The sequence below is a fragment of the Syngnathus acus genome, chromosome 4, assembly GCF_901709675.1.
Source record: "Syngnathus acus chromosome 4, fSynAcu1.2, whole genome shotgun sequence".
Taxonomy (NCBI): domain Eukaryota; kingdom Metazoa; phylum Chordata; class Actinopteri; order Syngnathiformes; family Syngnathidae; genus Syngnathus; species Syngnathus acus.
The window spans coordinates 4,853,681-4,870,302 of NC_051090.1; the positions used below are offsets into that span (position 1 = coordinate 4,853,681).

At 44.3% G+C, this 16,622-nt stretch overlaps 1 protein-coding gene across 2 annotated transcripts in view; it reads left to right on the plus strand.

The window, feature by feature from the left end:
• Positions 1–16,622, plus strand: part of ssbp4 (single stranded DNA binding protein 4) — a 53,263-nt gene that overhangs the window by 32,071 nt on the left and 4,570 nt on the right. For both annotated transcript variants that reach the window (XM_037248638.1, XM_037248639.1), the window contains exons 5-8: positions 6,620–6,709; positions 14,639–14,722; positions 15,759–15,885; positions 15,979–16,046. In XM_037248638.1, the coding sequence (XP_037104533.1) occupies positions 6,620–6,709; positions 14,639–14,722; positions 15,759–15,885; positions 15,979–16,046 (369 nt within the window). The remainder of the gene's footprint in view (positions 1–6,619; positions 6,710–14,638; positions 14,723–15,758; positions 15,886–15,978; positions 16,047–16,622) is intronic.

The window sequence follows — 16,622 nt, forward strand, 5'->3', positions numbered from 1 at the left end:
CAAAACGTTTCAATCCCAAGCTGTCGCTTTGGCCTTTGGAGGTGGAGGTGGTCTACACGCCGCTGCCTCGGGGATATGAAATGGAAATTAGTTGTGTGCGTGTGTGTGTGTGTGTGTGTGTGTGTGTGTGTGTGTGTGTGTGTGTGTGTGTGTGTGTCTCATGGCCCAACCCCCCCCAATGTCTGGCGCTCAAGAGGACTGCTCCTTTGGGAATGCCTCTTCCTGCCTGGCTCCACACACACACACATTAACACACACATACTCAGACGTGCGTTAAAATAGAAAACGGGTTGAGTGGATCAGACTGGCGTGCGATGGTTTTAAATGTCTCGTCTGTGTCTTGTCGCTCACTAAACATAAGGGGCGAATCCACACGACGGGGCGGAACATCCGACGGGCCGCAGGTGGGAGACGTGAAGGGAAATGAACCTTGCGACGGATTTTATACAGCTCATTTTTCCGACATGATGAAAGATTATAGATGCTAATTCTTGTTAGCATTTTAACCGTATTGTAGGTTTTGAGCCGATTGGGTTACTTCGACCAAAAGTTGGGTTCATTATTTTGACCCAACAGATTTGGTTGAAGATTGGTTTTTAGTTGTGTAGTAGAGTTGAAGCAGTTTTTGGGAATTGTTAGTGGCGCTTGGATTGCTAAAGTGTGTCACGCCACGGCCCCAAAGGGGATCAAGGTTCAAATCCCGGTCAGGGTGAACTTGGTAACACCAAGTTGGACCCATCGATTGGGCCAATTGCCAATTCCCAGCCACTGAAAATCCCAAGCTTGAATTAAAATAGTTGGCGCCTTTCATTAGGAAACATTATGTACTTTAAGAACAAAAATAACCCAAAATGGGACCGACACATCTTTTTAGGTTATTCATTTAAAAAAAAAGAAAAGAAAAGCTGAGTTAGCTTTTTACATCCAATTCGGGTTCCTTTTGACCCAGCACTTTTTTCCCTCTTCCAATAGAAATTAGAAAAAAGGAGTCTAGCAGCGTTATAATATAAAAGAACGGCTGAGAATAAGGAGGTAGCCATTGCTAGCAAGGTTGCCAGCAACTCTTTTTCATTTTTAATAGTCTCGTAGGAGGTCTGGCTGATGAAGTGTTAAGTTATTAAATTTTGGCCCCAAAAGTTGGAGCTGCAACACGTTTCAGTCGCAAGTGTGGAAGTGTGTATCTGTAGGTTGGATGACACCCGAAAATGCAAAGATGCCACCGGCCGCAGTTGGCGCTTGTGGAAATAGTTTGTTCCCACAGTCAAGCTTTTGCCGATCCTTTATTCATTGTTCAAGAGAAAGCTTTCCAAGTGATCTTTGACCGTTTTTAACTGTCATACTGTCTCAGTGTAAAACCAAGCCATCAGCGTTTGACAGCTTAGACTTTGCCGGGTTTTTTTTTTTGGAAGCGTATCATTCCCCTCGCCGGTGGCTCGCCCATTGACATCGGAGCGCCGTTGCAAAATGCCACCTGGCAAAAAGTTTGTCTGTCCCCGATCGAACTTCAGTTTGAGAAGTTTTATGGCTGGCCGCACTGCTTCAACATGAAGTGCAATTTACACTTAGCATGTGTTTTTTCTTTTTAAAATATGAAATGCTCTTATTTAATACCCCATTGTTTGCAGCCACCTCAATAAAATAACAAGAGTACGCTTCAAAATGTTATTTCCCATTCGAAGCCTCAGTGGGGGGTCACATTTCTTGCGTTTTTGGTGCGGAGGTCAATCGCCAGGTGTGCGAGTGTAATTTTCTCACAATTGTTCAATTCTGTCATAACAGTGCAGGGCAAGTCATTATCACAACAAACAATCCAGTCAAATAAGATGGAAACCGGTGTGAGCTTTATGAAAACAACTTTTACGGCAAAAAATATTTGTTTCTTCAATTTGAATATTAACAGTGAACCTCTTTGCAACATTTGTGATACAACAGTGCGCCTCGCAAGATTCCCATAACTCGATGCAATAAATCCACATTGGTGTCAATCAGAGCAAATTCACTCTTTACGCGTTCAATCAAATGTGCCATTTTCAAGGATTTATTTCGTCCTTGCTTAGCATACAGCCGGAAAAAAAAAATCAATTCATTCTGGAGAACATTTCACATAAGTAAATGTAATATATATCATTAAAATATTTACCCTATGGTGGTAAAAAAATACATAAATATTGATTAGGGAAACCATCATATTATTAAATCATATTTATTTTCTGCAAATGTCACATTCCTTTCAATGTAGTGTTGATTTTAGCGCAATTATGCTAATGAATCATTTTGCACACTTGTAAGGGCAGTAACGTGACACTATTAACACAAATTCAAATACATTTGATTTGCGTTTGCTCTTCTCATCTCCAATTATTTACATATATTCATAAAGAAAGGTGGCGAGAACAGAACAGCAAATCATTGTTAAATGCCACTCTGTATTGCTCGCTAAATGTCATAAAGTGAAGGGCGTGCGCGGATACGCTACGTTCCCACCAGCCATGTACGAGTGTGTGCGGCAGTGGTGAAAATGTTTGTGTGTGTGTGTGTAGGTGTTATTTATGATGAGGCTCAGACACTAAAGGCATTCCTGGTGTTTTTGCTGTCACTCTCCATACCTTTTGCGGCGCCAACTCTTGCCGTCTGCTGCTTCCGTTTGCACCCTTCCTCGCTTTCTAGAGAATTCCCCTCGTTTGAAATGGCGGCTGTTGGCCTGTGGAATTTCTGATGGGTTTCTTTTCTCACATATAGACACAACGTGTAAGCATGTGGTAGCACAGTTTTATTGGTTTGCATTTTTTTTTTTTTGCAGAGCTGTGTGGCCATGCTTCCATTCTAATGCCCCCCCCACCCGCCTTCCCCATCTTTATGATTAGTGGATGTTAGGGTGAAAGCGCGCCTGATGAAATGTGCGCTTGCTCTTTGATTTAAAGGCGCTGGCGGGTTGTTTTTCACCTCTGAGGATTTATGTCCAGTAGTCCGAATGGAAGAAGAACAAGAGAACAAGCGTCTCTTTCACTCGGAGAACTGGCAAAATAGCCTCAGCATTTTGCCTTTCACAGTTCACCCGGATATCGACCCAAAATGTATTTATATAAAGCCACAAAAGTAGCGAGGGTGTGTACACTTATGCAACCACATAGGTTCAGTTTATTAGTCGTTTTCCTTTCAAAATATTTTTTCTTATTTCAATTAAATTGTCACATTACTAGTGTGGGGGGGGGAAATTGACATATTAGTCTAATTTTGTTTTTATTTGACTACTCAAGTAGCTCCTCACAGCCGCCTGAAAAGTAAACAACTCGGTCAGAGCAACACCAGTGGAACAAGTCATGTGCTAATTTATAACTTATCTGAATGCACCGTTTCCTTCCCTCAACGCACACCTTTCATCCCGCCACATTTAGCTTTGTCTCTAGCCTCCGAGCATTCCCTAATTAGCCTCGTTAATGATCTTCAATTAGGCACCTAGCTGCAAATGCAAGCTCCACTCATAGAGTGCACATAACTGAGTGCGCGTTGGTCCTGAGTCTCTCGTGGCGACATCGAGTGCTTAATGAGGGAGTAAAAGGGCACGGGCCGAGCGAGTGGCGTGTGTGTGTGTGTGTGTGTGTGTGTGTGTGTGTGTGTGTGTGTGTGTGTGTGTGTGTGTGTGTGTGTGTGTGTGTGTGTGTGTGTGTGTGTGTGTGTGTGTGTGTGTGTGTGTGTGTGTGTGTGTGTGTGTGTGTGTGTGTGTGTGTGTGTGTGTGTGTGTGTGTGTGTGTGTGTGTGTTTGTGTGTGTTTGTGTTTGTGTGTTTGTAATTAAAGAGCAGTGCCAGCAGGGGGGACCTGTGTTAGGAAGGGTCGCCCGGGTGAGTAGCAGGCTGTCGGCAACCTCTCGACACTGCCAATAAAGGCTTTGCGTGGTGTGTGTGCGCATCCATGGATCCACTCATTTAATAAAAATATCAAAAACTATTGCATCCTACTAAAAGCCTTTAAATTTTAGATCGAAAATTGTCTGGGAGAAGCTACTTTGAGTAAAGACGTGCTTCCTTGCTCATTTTGAAAGCTAGCGAAGATGCTATCCCCTCGCTATTTGGAAGTAAACACGCGCTATGTGAACATGCTTCAAACAAAACATCTCTGTGGTGGACCATGAAAAGCACAAATCCATCTGATCCCACTGGGGGGGGGGCTTCAATAGTTTACCTGCGTCGTCTGTGTCATGTGTCGCGTATCCGTCTCCGCAGTCTCCCGCCCTAATCAATAGCGAGTTTACTGGCAAGCAGCCTCGCCGTTTTTAATGTCGTCCTGTGAATGTATGTGTGTAATTATTTTGTCAGCTCAGGGTGTGAGGTGAACTAGAAGAGTTCGATACCACTTTTTTTTTTTTTCCAGACGAATAGCAGCACAAGTATTTACTCTTTGAGTACGGCCCGATACTGAATACCGATGGATAAATAATGACACCATTTTTGTTGCTGCTCACCCTGGCCACCAGGGGGCAGTATGATGTGTCAGCTTGTCTCGACTTCTCGCAGAGGATAAAGAATATATGACCGAGTACTGTTATATTGAATGTATAAATGTGTCGCTTGTGTTAAAATATGAGTTGCTTGCTTATATGTCGTTAGCATTAAGCTAGCAGATGATGGCTTTTATCTGGAAAACGTTGAATCAGTTGTATCTCAAGGCACCACTATACCCCGTTTATTAGTCAGTTTTTTTTCCTCTACATCACGACTCGTCTGCCGCCCCGCTCCCGCCTCTACTTATCATGACGGGATCGCCTCGACTGACACTTATTGTACAGACTTGTGGCTGAGGGAAGTGGAAGTGAAGGAGGGTCGTGACAGAAGGTCCCCGGGATGGGAATAGCGGTGATGACGGTACTCGTGAGAAATTCCTGGCTTGGTCGGTGAGCTTATGGAGACTGAAAAACGGCAATTTTGACTATTATGTGCGGAAAAACACATTGACAGACACACTTTCTCAAGCACCGGCCGTGTTACAGTGGCCAGCAGGTAGTCGTAGTATGGTGTCGGTCTGCTTGTTTGGAAGCAGATAACAGCGGATCCATTACTCTCCGGAAGCGGCGGTCTGATCCGTGCACTGATACACACTCGCGTTCACTGTCTGAGAGCTATCCAGCCAGCCTGGCAGGCAAAGTAGCCTTTGGCACGGAGCTGAAGAGCTTCGCAAACCGTGGGGCCAAAGGAGTGCGACCCCTCTGTTGTTAGAGAGAGACGTCAAATGTGAACCGCTTGCTTTCCCACTTTTAACCCCAAATGAGTCCGACTTGTTAAAGTGTTACATCTATCCTCATCTGCGCTCAATTACTCACTAACTTGAGTGTGAACGTGTGAACTTCACCAAGTGTCGTCGAATAAAAGCGTGCACGGAATTATAAATGTATTTGCCCTATGTTAGCCGCTTATGCTAAAGGGTTGTGGCGGGTTCTCCACGAAACGGTGGTTAGCATTTAGGATTTTTTTTTGTTTTCATTATTAATCGGCCAATGAATCGTTGATGAAATATCGGCCTAAAAAAATGATCCATAATGGTCAAGACATATATAGTACTTGAAACTGCGTAAGGCTGACAGATTGCTGCAGCAAAGTGGAGACTGAGGAGTGTAATAATACCGCAACATCCAGGAGCAAGTCACAAATGCAACATTAGCTACATCCTCCTTTTTATTTTCCGCCGAGAGAACCGAGGCGATAACGTTGGACAACAGAGATCCGTCTGACTGCATCTCTCTCTTCTTTTTGCCACTCTTCTTCATTTTCATTTTTTCTCTCCTTCTCCCTCGCTCGCTCGCTCGCTCGCTCGCTTTCCCTCCGCCACCGCGGCCATGCTGTTGATTGACGGCCCGAGGGTTTTAATGGGCACTGGAGTGCAGGAGCTGAGGTCGGGGTAGTCATGGCAACTAGGAAAAGGGGGCCTTTTGCTGCTGCTGCTACTGCTGCTGCTGCTTCACCTGCGTAGTGTGCGAAGCCTTGCACACTTCTTGCAAATCAAATAGTGAACATCTTGACCCTTTAAGTCCTCTTTGGAGGTACGATTGGACATTGTTTTTCCTTGCACTTTTTCCCCCCCCAGTTCATTTCTATCCTTCTGTTATAGATCAGTCTCTCTGTGGTATGTTAGCTGTGTTTTTAGGCAGCCTTCCTCCCTCCAGATCTCAACTAACCGCCAGCAATTAGGCGTTTTATTAGGGCCAGGTCGAGGTTAGCGCCGTGTCGCGTCTCGGGGTATTTTCGTAAGAGAACATGAAACAAAGTGACTCATCCCGCCGAAGAAAATTCCCAAGAAAAAAAAACCAACAACCTCTGTTATTGCCTTTCTCGGATGTCACAACACGTCCAAGATAAACCCGTGGAAGTCATTCTAGGCCGAGATGTGCCTCGAGAACAATTGAGACAAACAGTATGACCTAATACAAATAGTCAGAAATGGCGACGCCCACTTTGGGGAGGTCCCCCCAATTCTGTGAGAAGCTTCATGTATGGTAGCGGTTCTCACGACATCCAAGGAAAATATATAGAACTTCAAAAGTTAAATACAACTAAACTGTACTTAACAAATGTACCAAATTTGCCTTTATTGTTCTGTGGCTCAATATGCGTCATGTGTGTTTTCCAGAGCGCCGCCGCCGCCCCCAGCCCAGTGATGGGCAACATGCCGCCCAACGACGGCATGCCGGGAGGACCCATGCCCCCAGGATTTTTCCAAGTAAGCACCACAACCAAATTTCACTCCTAAGCTTTGCATCGGACATCTACATTCAGTCACGAGGCACTATCGCTTTCCCTCATTCATTCCGAATGTGATTTTCACACCGACGGCAAAAACCTCCGCCCCACCCCCTTGACCACCCTTAAAGCCAACCTTCTTTATACTCCTCCTCCTTTTTTTTAGCCTCTTTAGCTGTCCTAATCCCTATCCAGATGTGTGCCCTTCTCTGCCCCCTCCCCGTCCATATGTCACACGGCCCCGCTTGTTGCCTCCTCGTGCACTTTGTAGCCTTTCCTTCTCCCGTCGTCGCCCAACTAGCCATCGCGGCCTCTAAAGTGTGTCAGTGAAGGTGGGAAGAGAGGAGGAGACTGTTCTCCCTGGTTTGTGTTGCTTCACTAATTCCTCCTGTCATCACTGTTCTGTGTTCTCTGAAGGCTGTCGACAGGGTCTCACACGCACACGCCGTCCCACACGCGAGCCTTTTTACAGCACGCTTTTACTTTGACCCATATCCGACTAGTTTGGAAGTTTTATCGTAGCGTTAGTCGATGAGAAAGAACGCGTTGCGGGGAGTTGTGACTTAAACAAAACAGAGGTGATCGTTATATAACGGCATGGAGATGAGCATTCATATTTCATGGCTGTTTGTCTCACGGTGGTGTCCTTGAGCACAACTTTAATGGCTCTGTCGGTAATGAAGCATGACGCCGCGCGCACGCTGTCCTCTTTTATCATGTTATAATTGATATATACTTGAGATGTACGCAAACGTTTGGGGTCACCCAGGCAATGTCGAATTTTCCGTGAAAATGTGAAATTGTATGTACGATTCAAAAGTTTGGAGGTCGCTTTGAAATGGCCTTTTTTTTTAACATTTTTTATTTATTTTTTTTAATTTTATTTTTTTTTTTACTCCGTTAGAGACTCCTGGACTTGTAGTTCGGATTAAACATCTTCATTTATAGGGAGGGGAAAAAAAACCTGCTTTTATTCCAAAATGTGATCCAAACTTTTGATTAATGCAAATTAGCCATTAAAAAAACTAATGCTGAATGATAACTTTCAAATTTAAATGAAAATAAATCACCGCATATTGTACATTGTCTGGATCACCATCATTAAAGTTGCCCATTTTTAACAAAAACATTATATAAAATAAATGAAAATGGATTTCAAAACCCGACGTGGACTAAATTAATACAATTGAATTCTGTCATAATTAAATAATTACGGTAATCCATCATTCCCGTATTAACTGCGACAACAAAGAGCCAAACGCACTTTGAGATAATTCCTGCCTATATGCGTACCGTGTGCAACGCAGCCATTTGCATGCATATCCATGTGCTCATGGATGTGAGACGCGTGCGTGCGTGCGCGCGCGCGAGTGTGCGTGTCGGGGTCGCTCGGAATGTTAATGATGTATGAGCGGCGTGCAGGCAGCAGGCAGGGAGAAAGCTATCTGGTGGTGTTGCGTGAGTGACACGCCGTTCCATAAATAGACCCCCCCCCGCGCATGACGGACAGACAGGCGGACAGACAGACAGCATGGCAGAGGGGATGCAGGGAGTAACAAGAGGAATGGATGGATTTAGTTCAAGCATGACCACATTCTCTGGTTGCAATCTCCAACCAGAACATGGCAGAGAAAACGGCAAGCACATGACGTCCACTTGCATTTGTTGTTATTTCGAAATAAGCACGCATAGCATTGTATAGCATAGCTGCGAGCAATTTTATTTATATATCTATTTATTTATCTATTTATTTATTTATTTATTCGTTTATCTATTGTTTTATTTATATTTTATTTATTTCCCCAATTGTCACATTTCATTATATTTTGACTGGTTAGCATGGCAACAGCTCAATTTCTTCAACGATATTCCATATTTTAAGTTTTTCCGTTTCTATTTTGAGAGCTTTTAATGGGAAAATAATCATTTATTTACAGATAAATTCACCGCTTGGCTCAGGTTGAACTTTGGCGGCAGCTTTCACTCCTTGAACTGCATCATTTTCTTTTTTTTTTTTCTTTTCATGTTTACCACAAATGCTTCCGACTACCTACCGTGACACATGTTTTGTTCATACTAGGTGACGTGGTAGAAAGTAAGGTGTCACCACAGAGCCAAGTGGTCCGAAACCAAAGGAGCGATTTATTGTCACACGCTTGAAATAAACGCAGAAGAAATGCTTCCCGCCCCGTCTTGAAACTTCCCAATTACACAGACACACACTACTGTGCGGTAGTTTGAGTATGACATGGCTGAAACCGGAGCTGAAAGCGTACACGCTGCATTCCTGGCGAGCTGACATTCACTCCCCGGTGAACTAATGGCCACTGCGGTTGCCAGCCTTTCTTTCGCACAACTCCGGGGCTCTTGAAAGGGGAAGATTTTTAAACTCTCACTATATCCATCTAAAGACTCGGATGTGAATCTACGGACTTCTTTTGTCGCACATGCCGTTCGGGGTGACACGTGCCAACTCGCCGGCTCGTGAGCGCTTTTCTTATTTGACTTCCCCGCTGTGCCGGCGAGGTAATTAACACGGGCGACCCGAAGTTTGATTGCGAGAGAGCCAAGGGTGAGGGGCAGAGGTGCTACGAGCCCCCCTGCTGCATGCAAACAGTCGATAGATGAGATGCGCAAACAGAAAATAAGACAAGGAGGGTCCAAACGGGGGTACTTGTCAGGTATATAAGCCCCCTCCCCTCGCAGGCAAAGTCCATCACTGCTGCATCACGGCCCTCTGGGGAGGACAGGCAGAGGGGAGATGGCGGGGAGGGGAGAGCGAATTAATGATAGCAGCAGGAGGAGGAGGAGGAAGAGAGCACACAAAGGCATCGGGAGACTCGTTGGCCAATGTTTTTCGTATGCATTATAATCCATTAATTGATCTGTACGAATTCTGTTGATTGTGTGTGCAGTTAAGTGGGTGACTCCTATCGCCAGCGTAATTAAGCACAACACTGGCATGGAAACAGAAGTTCAGAACATTCATTTGATGAAAAATAGACATATTTGATCGATCATTTTGCCAACTGTGCCGTTATTATTGACACGGTGGCACCTTGAGATACAAGTTGAACCCATGCCTCGACCATGCTTGTAACTCAGATCACCTGCATTTTAAATCAGTGAAATAAAAGAAAAAACTCCGACCCCCAAAATTAAATTGGAACACATTTTTTAATGAGGAAAAATAATTTTGCATTTTATTAAAACTGAGTAATGACATCATCGAATACAAAAATGTAGTGTAAAAATAGTTTCGCAACTTCTCGAAAGCACTCAGCTGGTTTAATATTGGTCATTCTTTGCAGAGGATAAAGAATGAATGCCTCTGAGTGTTGTTATATTCCCCGTATACATGTTCCGGATAACATCAGTGCAAACAATGTGTTAATTCCGACATCGGGTCGATCCTCTGATCTGAAGTCAAACACCTCTTAGATCTGTCAGTACAAGTAAGCAGGCTCTTTGGAACCTCCATGTCGCATCTCCTCTTGCCCAAGAAAAGAAAAAAAAAGATCCAAGAGTCGAGAACGATCAGGTTGTTTAGCACACAGGTGCTTCCGGGACCGAGCCCAACAAGAGGATTAAGTTCGATGACACATTTAAGAACAAGCGGCGCAAGTATCAAAGGCAAATTCAAGGAGTCTCTTCAAAGCGGCTACATGGTGAGCACGTGGCGAATTAGAGAGACACCTGCTTTTTTCCAAAAAGGTAAAAGACGTATGTCGCCTCTGATCAGTTGCACCGCTAAGTATCAGCGAGCAAATGTATCCAAGCTGAAAGTAAAAATGAAAATCCCCAAAAATATTGTGAAGTGGGAAACATCTCATACGGGCCAAAAAGGTGTCACTGCCTTCAATGTGAAAACCCACCGAGGAACAGAACCATACTTGACTCTTATCAGTGCTGCTTGTCTTGCCACAAAAGTGACGCCAAACGATTCTTCCTCAGGGATTCTGGAGACTGACGGCCACTTGAAACATTTTCTTCTTACCGTCCTTGATTTTGTTCACTCAAGGTAAACATCAGCCGTGATGCGAGTCTTTGCCTCAGACGTCAGTGGACATTTCTTTTCTACTCTTGTCCTGTTCAGGGTCACGGGAAAGGCTCTCGGAGTCTATCCTGGCTGACTTATGGCCCCGCCTACTCCCGGTTCACTATTCACATATTACCTTTTTTTTCTGTGGATCCTATACTCAGCTGTTCACACAATAAAAGACCTTTTCACAAGATACTACAAAACCCTGGCTTGTAGGGTTACGTCATAATCGGTGTCAAGGAAGTATATTGAAAGGATACATCTCGATCTTTGTATGTTGTGCAAAAGTGAAGTTTAGCTTGGTTCGTTACAGAGAGTCTTCTCCTCGTGTTTATCGTTGCAATGCTGAGTAGCTAACAAAAAGCTAAAGCTAACAATGGAGGTTTCATTATTGTTTGACAATTGCTGCGGTTGAGACAATTGCGGGTTGGGAAAGCGACGTACATGCTACTTTTGCCGTCGTTAAATCACCTACTGTAAGCAATTTATTTTTAAGAGTAGTGAGAGTTTGTTATTTAATTATTACTGTCTAGGAAAAAAAAACATTGGAGTAATTGAAGGGCTGAAATTGCACAGAGCAGTGCCGAAAATGCAGTATAACTAACGTGGCAGCAGCTGTCACACTTGTGCTAAACAGTAGCCACCTCGCGATAATAAATTGTTGACACTCACTTGGCAAAGAAGACAACAAAACGAGTCACATGCCACTTCACAAACTCTAAAGCCATTTTGTAGACATCTAATCATATGTCTGTTCTGGTAAAAAATTTCCATTACAGCCATTGAACATCATTGAGTTTATCATAGGAAGTTGGACTCGAACCCGGAACTTTTCCACTTCTCGCTCATCTGCCGCTCGGCCCGATCGACACGGATGACTCGCTACCATTCTATCATGTTTAATGTCTCTCATTCAGCCCTGATAGCATGTTGTCATCTTGTCACTGTGCTATATTTATTGTCAGCTAGCTGGAGAGCTCTCTGGAATGTTAGCAAGGAGTGACAATGTGCGTGTGTCAATGTGGGTGTGCTCGCTTTATGTGTGCGTGTGAGTGAGTGTGTGTGTGTGTGAGAGTGAGTGTGTGCGGGCTGTTCCTCCTGGCTTTGTTTGTTGTGTTCAGTGATGCAGGCTGCTTTGTATTCTCACTGTGTGTGCGCGCGTGTGTGTGTTTTAGCGTGTGTGTTCCTGCTGCTCGACCGCAGCGACACACTGCCCTCTAGTGGCGACTGAGTTAAAGCCACCAACAGGGATGGCTGCTGCAGGTCTGAAATCAGTGTCGGGAAAGCGAGGGGGCTGCGTCGATGCTTTTGTGGTCCCGTGCCAAGCTGTTATCTCCTTAGCCGGCTAGAAAATGATTTTATTAATTGCTTCATTTAACGCTCCCTATGCCCCCCCCCCCCTCCCCCTTTCTCCACTCCTGGCCGCTCATACACAAACACACACATACACAATGTTGGCCCGCGTACACCTCTGTGACAGTTGAAGAGTTCTTTCTCTGCGGGGACCTGCAGAGGGAACAGCGCGGTCATAAAGGCCGTATGCCGGCCCATTCACATGTAATGGCAGGAAGGCCCGCAGAGGCCCGGCCAGCCGAAGCACTGTGCTCCATTATGGCACATTATGGGGGGGGGGGAGAGTGTGCACGGACTATTCTTCATGCTGTGGGGGCACGAATATGTTTACACAGTGGCTACTCACGCCACTTCCACTGCTGTTTTCAGAGGCAAGAAGCAAGTTGTCTTAATATAAGTATCAGTATCAGACCTGACTTCAGCCAGCTTCAAATGATTGGTTTGTTTGGAAGATTTATAGGAGATAATACTCATATAAATATGCATTTCTGGTGTATTGCAATATCTGTGATCATCCGTGACTACGACATCAGTAACTGTGTCCATTTAACCAACCTGTGGAATGATTACAATTCACGCTAACTAGCGGTGATAGGCTAAATTAGCTAACTGTTTTGTAACTTAAGCCAGTTGTTCTTTTGTAGTAAGACGGTTAGCTTCCTTTATTAGGTGTCTAATGATTTTTTTTTATTTTATTAGACATGTTTTTTAATATGCAAACCTCCAGGGCCAGACTTATTGTTGAAATTTGTCATCTCCCGACAGTATCAGAGACGTATCATTCCAATTTAATATTACACTCAAATACTGTAGAATGAGAATTGTAAAACTTGTGCGTGTGTCTGCGTGTGTGTGTGTGATCATTATATTATCCCCACAAGGCATCCCACTGAACTTTGATTTTTTTTGGGGGGGTCTACAATAGCTCCTTCTCATATGATACAGTGAATTATTGAAGGGGAGTGTTGAAGCCAGGCATGAAGCAGGAAAATGTCAACGCCGGTTCCTCCTGAGTGAGGGGAAACTAGTCCGTGTGACTATATAGAGAAGAAGCTACATCTGGGTCAGTGCAGCCCAGACCCTGCAGGGGTGTCTTGTTAGACACACACACACACACACACAATCTCGCATACACACACTGGCTGGATGGCTGGCTTGGCAACAACCACAATAACCTCTGAGGTCAGACGGAGCTCGTGCTGCATTAGCCCCAGCGTGAACCTGCTGAGAGACAGAGTGGGCCAGGACAGCAGGTGTTAACCACCCCAAAACACACACACACACACAAGTCACTACTGTGCCAACACATCCAGTCTGTGCCGCATGTCCAACTAAACCAACATTTTTCTAACACGAGGATAGATTTCAGGCTGGCTGCGTGCTGTTTGTCTGCCTAATAAGCGGCTTTACCGCGCTCATCTCATAACAGCGTGAAAGTCAACAGGCAGAGCCAGAGGAAGCACCTGCATTTATTCCTTTGGTGGCTTTTACTTGATTTTGGGATTCCTCTCACCCATTTTTTTTTTGTAGCTGCACCTTGCTCACTTCCACCTTGTTTTAGATTTAATTAAATTGTAGTCGGGCAGTACGGCTCTAAATTATCCATAGGTGTGGGAATGCTTGTTAGTCTGTATTTGCTCTACGATTGGCAAGTAGCCAGTCAAGTCAGTTGGGAACAGCTCCAGCTCAAACTCGAGGGGACAAACTCTATCAAAATGGATGTCGTGATGTCGTAAAGTTTTGCATTATTTGCTAGGCTAAAAAAAAAAAAAAAAAATGTAACTCGTGTAATTGGTATTCTTCCGAAATTATTTATTGAATAAATAACAACAGTAGAAGGAATAATTTTGTATTAATTAAATCAATTTCACGTATCAAGAAAATTAGTTAATTTGATAAAGGAAAACAATCATCTCTACCAAAGTGACGTTTGTGTTTTTCTTTCTGATTTGTATGCTCGAAAAATTACCGAGCGCATCCTTATGTGTATGTGTCTGAGAGTTTGAGTGTGTGTGTGTGTCTCAGGTTATATTGCAAGTAATCCCATAATCCTTCTGGCTTTTTGCTGTGATGTTAGATACACACCTGTTAGAGCATCCCTGCATGCACGAAACATAACACCTTACGAGGAACACACACACCTGATAACGGAGTTCTTGACAAAGAGGGTGTGAACACTTTTGCTACCTCAGTTTTTTTCCCCTCTTCACTTGTCAAAGAAAGGTATTTTAAAACGTCTTTTTAATGAAGTAATCACAATCCATCCAATCCCAGTTATAATAGGGTGTGCACACTTTTGCAACCTCAGGTAAAAGTTGTACGTTTTTTTTTTTAATGAGGTAAAATGTGTTCAAATGAGCTTGGTGCCGTTATTGATATCACAAAACTTGACATTTCAACAGGGTTGTGTCGATTTTTTTAGAACCACTGTACAGCAAGAAATGTTTAACCCATGGAATCCTATGGAATTCTGTCTTGTTCTTTATTGACATGGCCATGTGTGTTCGTCTCCAGGGTCCCCCAGGATCTCAGCCTTCTCCTCATACGCAGCCTCCCCCACACAACCCCAGCAATCCCATGATGGGCCCTCACGGACAGGTAATACACACAAATGCACACACACACTTCCTTATTCACACACACTCTCGCTGGCTCGGGACAAGCAGCATTCAGGACGGCGTGCCGGATGAATAATTTAGCAGCGGCGGGCCGGACTGGAAGGGGCGGTGAGGCATCTGGAGGGGTTTCTCCCCCACCCACCCCCCTCGGCCAGGCACTCGCCGTCCCGGAGTCCATCAGTAGAGCATTAATATTGCAGCATGGCCTGACAACGGCGCGTCCGCTTGCGTGTAAACGCACCACAAGTTGGTCACGGAGAAGAGACAAGAGGAAATTCATTGTAACTCAAGATGGCGTTGCATAACTTTCCATATTCACAAAATTGACAGTTTTTTTTTTTAACATCTGACACTGAAGTACTTCTTATTATTCGATGAGACATTGTGAATTAATGTGAGCATAATGCAAAAATCTGTGGACCTTGTATAGAACCTTGTGGAACACCTACAATATCTGTCCAACTACAAGGCTCATTTAGTGACCAGCTGTCTTGCCAGATCTTGAACTGCAGCCTACAAAAATAAGCATGTAACACAACAAGAAGCATGCTGTTAAATTATTTCTTAAGTCAGACTTCATGCACCAGTTCAGGTGAACCATTGAAGTGGCCTGTGAGTGAACGATTCCATCGTATTTTCCGAGCTTACATGACAAGAAACACACAATTGTGTTACATAAGAAGCACCAAGCTGCACAAAATGTAAACCATCACTTATACTCCTCCACGGTTTTTCCTCTTAAACTGTCCGCCTCTTCTTCTTCTCTTACATTGTTCCTTACAAATTCATTGTAGCATGTTTTTTTTAACCTCCCTCTACTTATATTTGTCTTTCTTTGACTTTATCTAAATGCCTTACCATCTCGAAGTAACTCCTTGCTCGGGAATGTCATGTCGCTGCGAGCCGAACTCTGGCGGGTGCATTGTTCTGAATTACAACAGCTCCCCCTGTTGACCTACATTTGAATTGGCCACACATACTGGCTACATTAACTTTATCCACATCTTTTTTTGTAGCCATTTATGTCGCCGCGGTACCCAGGTGGTCCTAGACCCGCACTCCGCATGCCAAACCAACCACCAGGGAGCATCCCTGGATCACAACCTCTCCTGCCAAACAGCTTGGACCCCACCAGACCCCAAGGTAGCAACTGATTGATTAAACTATTCCAATTGAAACATTATTTTAGTGTGGCTATTTTTTTTTAAAAGGCTGTTTCTTCATCTCTCTGCACAGGACATCCAAACATGGGCGGTCCAATGAGAATGAATCCTCCTCGAGGAATGGGAGCAATGGGGCCACAGGTACAAAATATTGAATGACAGGAGATCCTTGGTGACACAAACTTGCTTTCCAAATTCAATCCGAATGCAGTCATAATGACAGTAAATATGCGAATTGAAAAACTCTGTGACCACATATTCTAGCAGGCTTAAAAAGGTGTCACGCTTGTAAACAACACTTGAAACTTCTCTTGACTGTGCCGTTTATGTTTGCAATTTGCATAGCGAGAGGCAAACTCACTCACTTGGTTCCAGTGCCAACTTGACAACTTTTTAACGCGAGCTTGGTTCCTCGCTGGAATCTGCCCACTCTACACGCTCCCCCCCCTGCCCACTCACACCTTGGGAGGAATATCACATGCTTGCCAACACATTCACCAAAAGTTGTGCCAACGTGGCACACTTTGCTTTTGACACTCTTGGCTGTTGCTTTTTTGTCTTGTGTCCTTTTAAATGACAATGACCGGACAGCTGCTTGATTGTGCGGCAGCCTCGCAACATACACATACATAAAGACACACACAGATGATGACACACACATACAGAGGCACCCGGTGACCCCCTCCCGCCCGCACTGGGGGCCCCATTTACTACGAT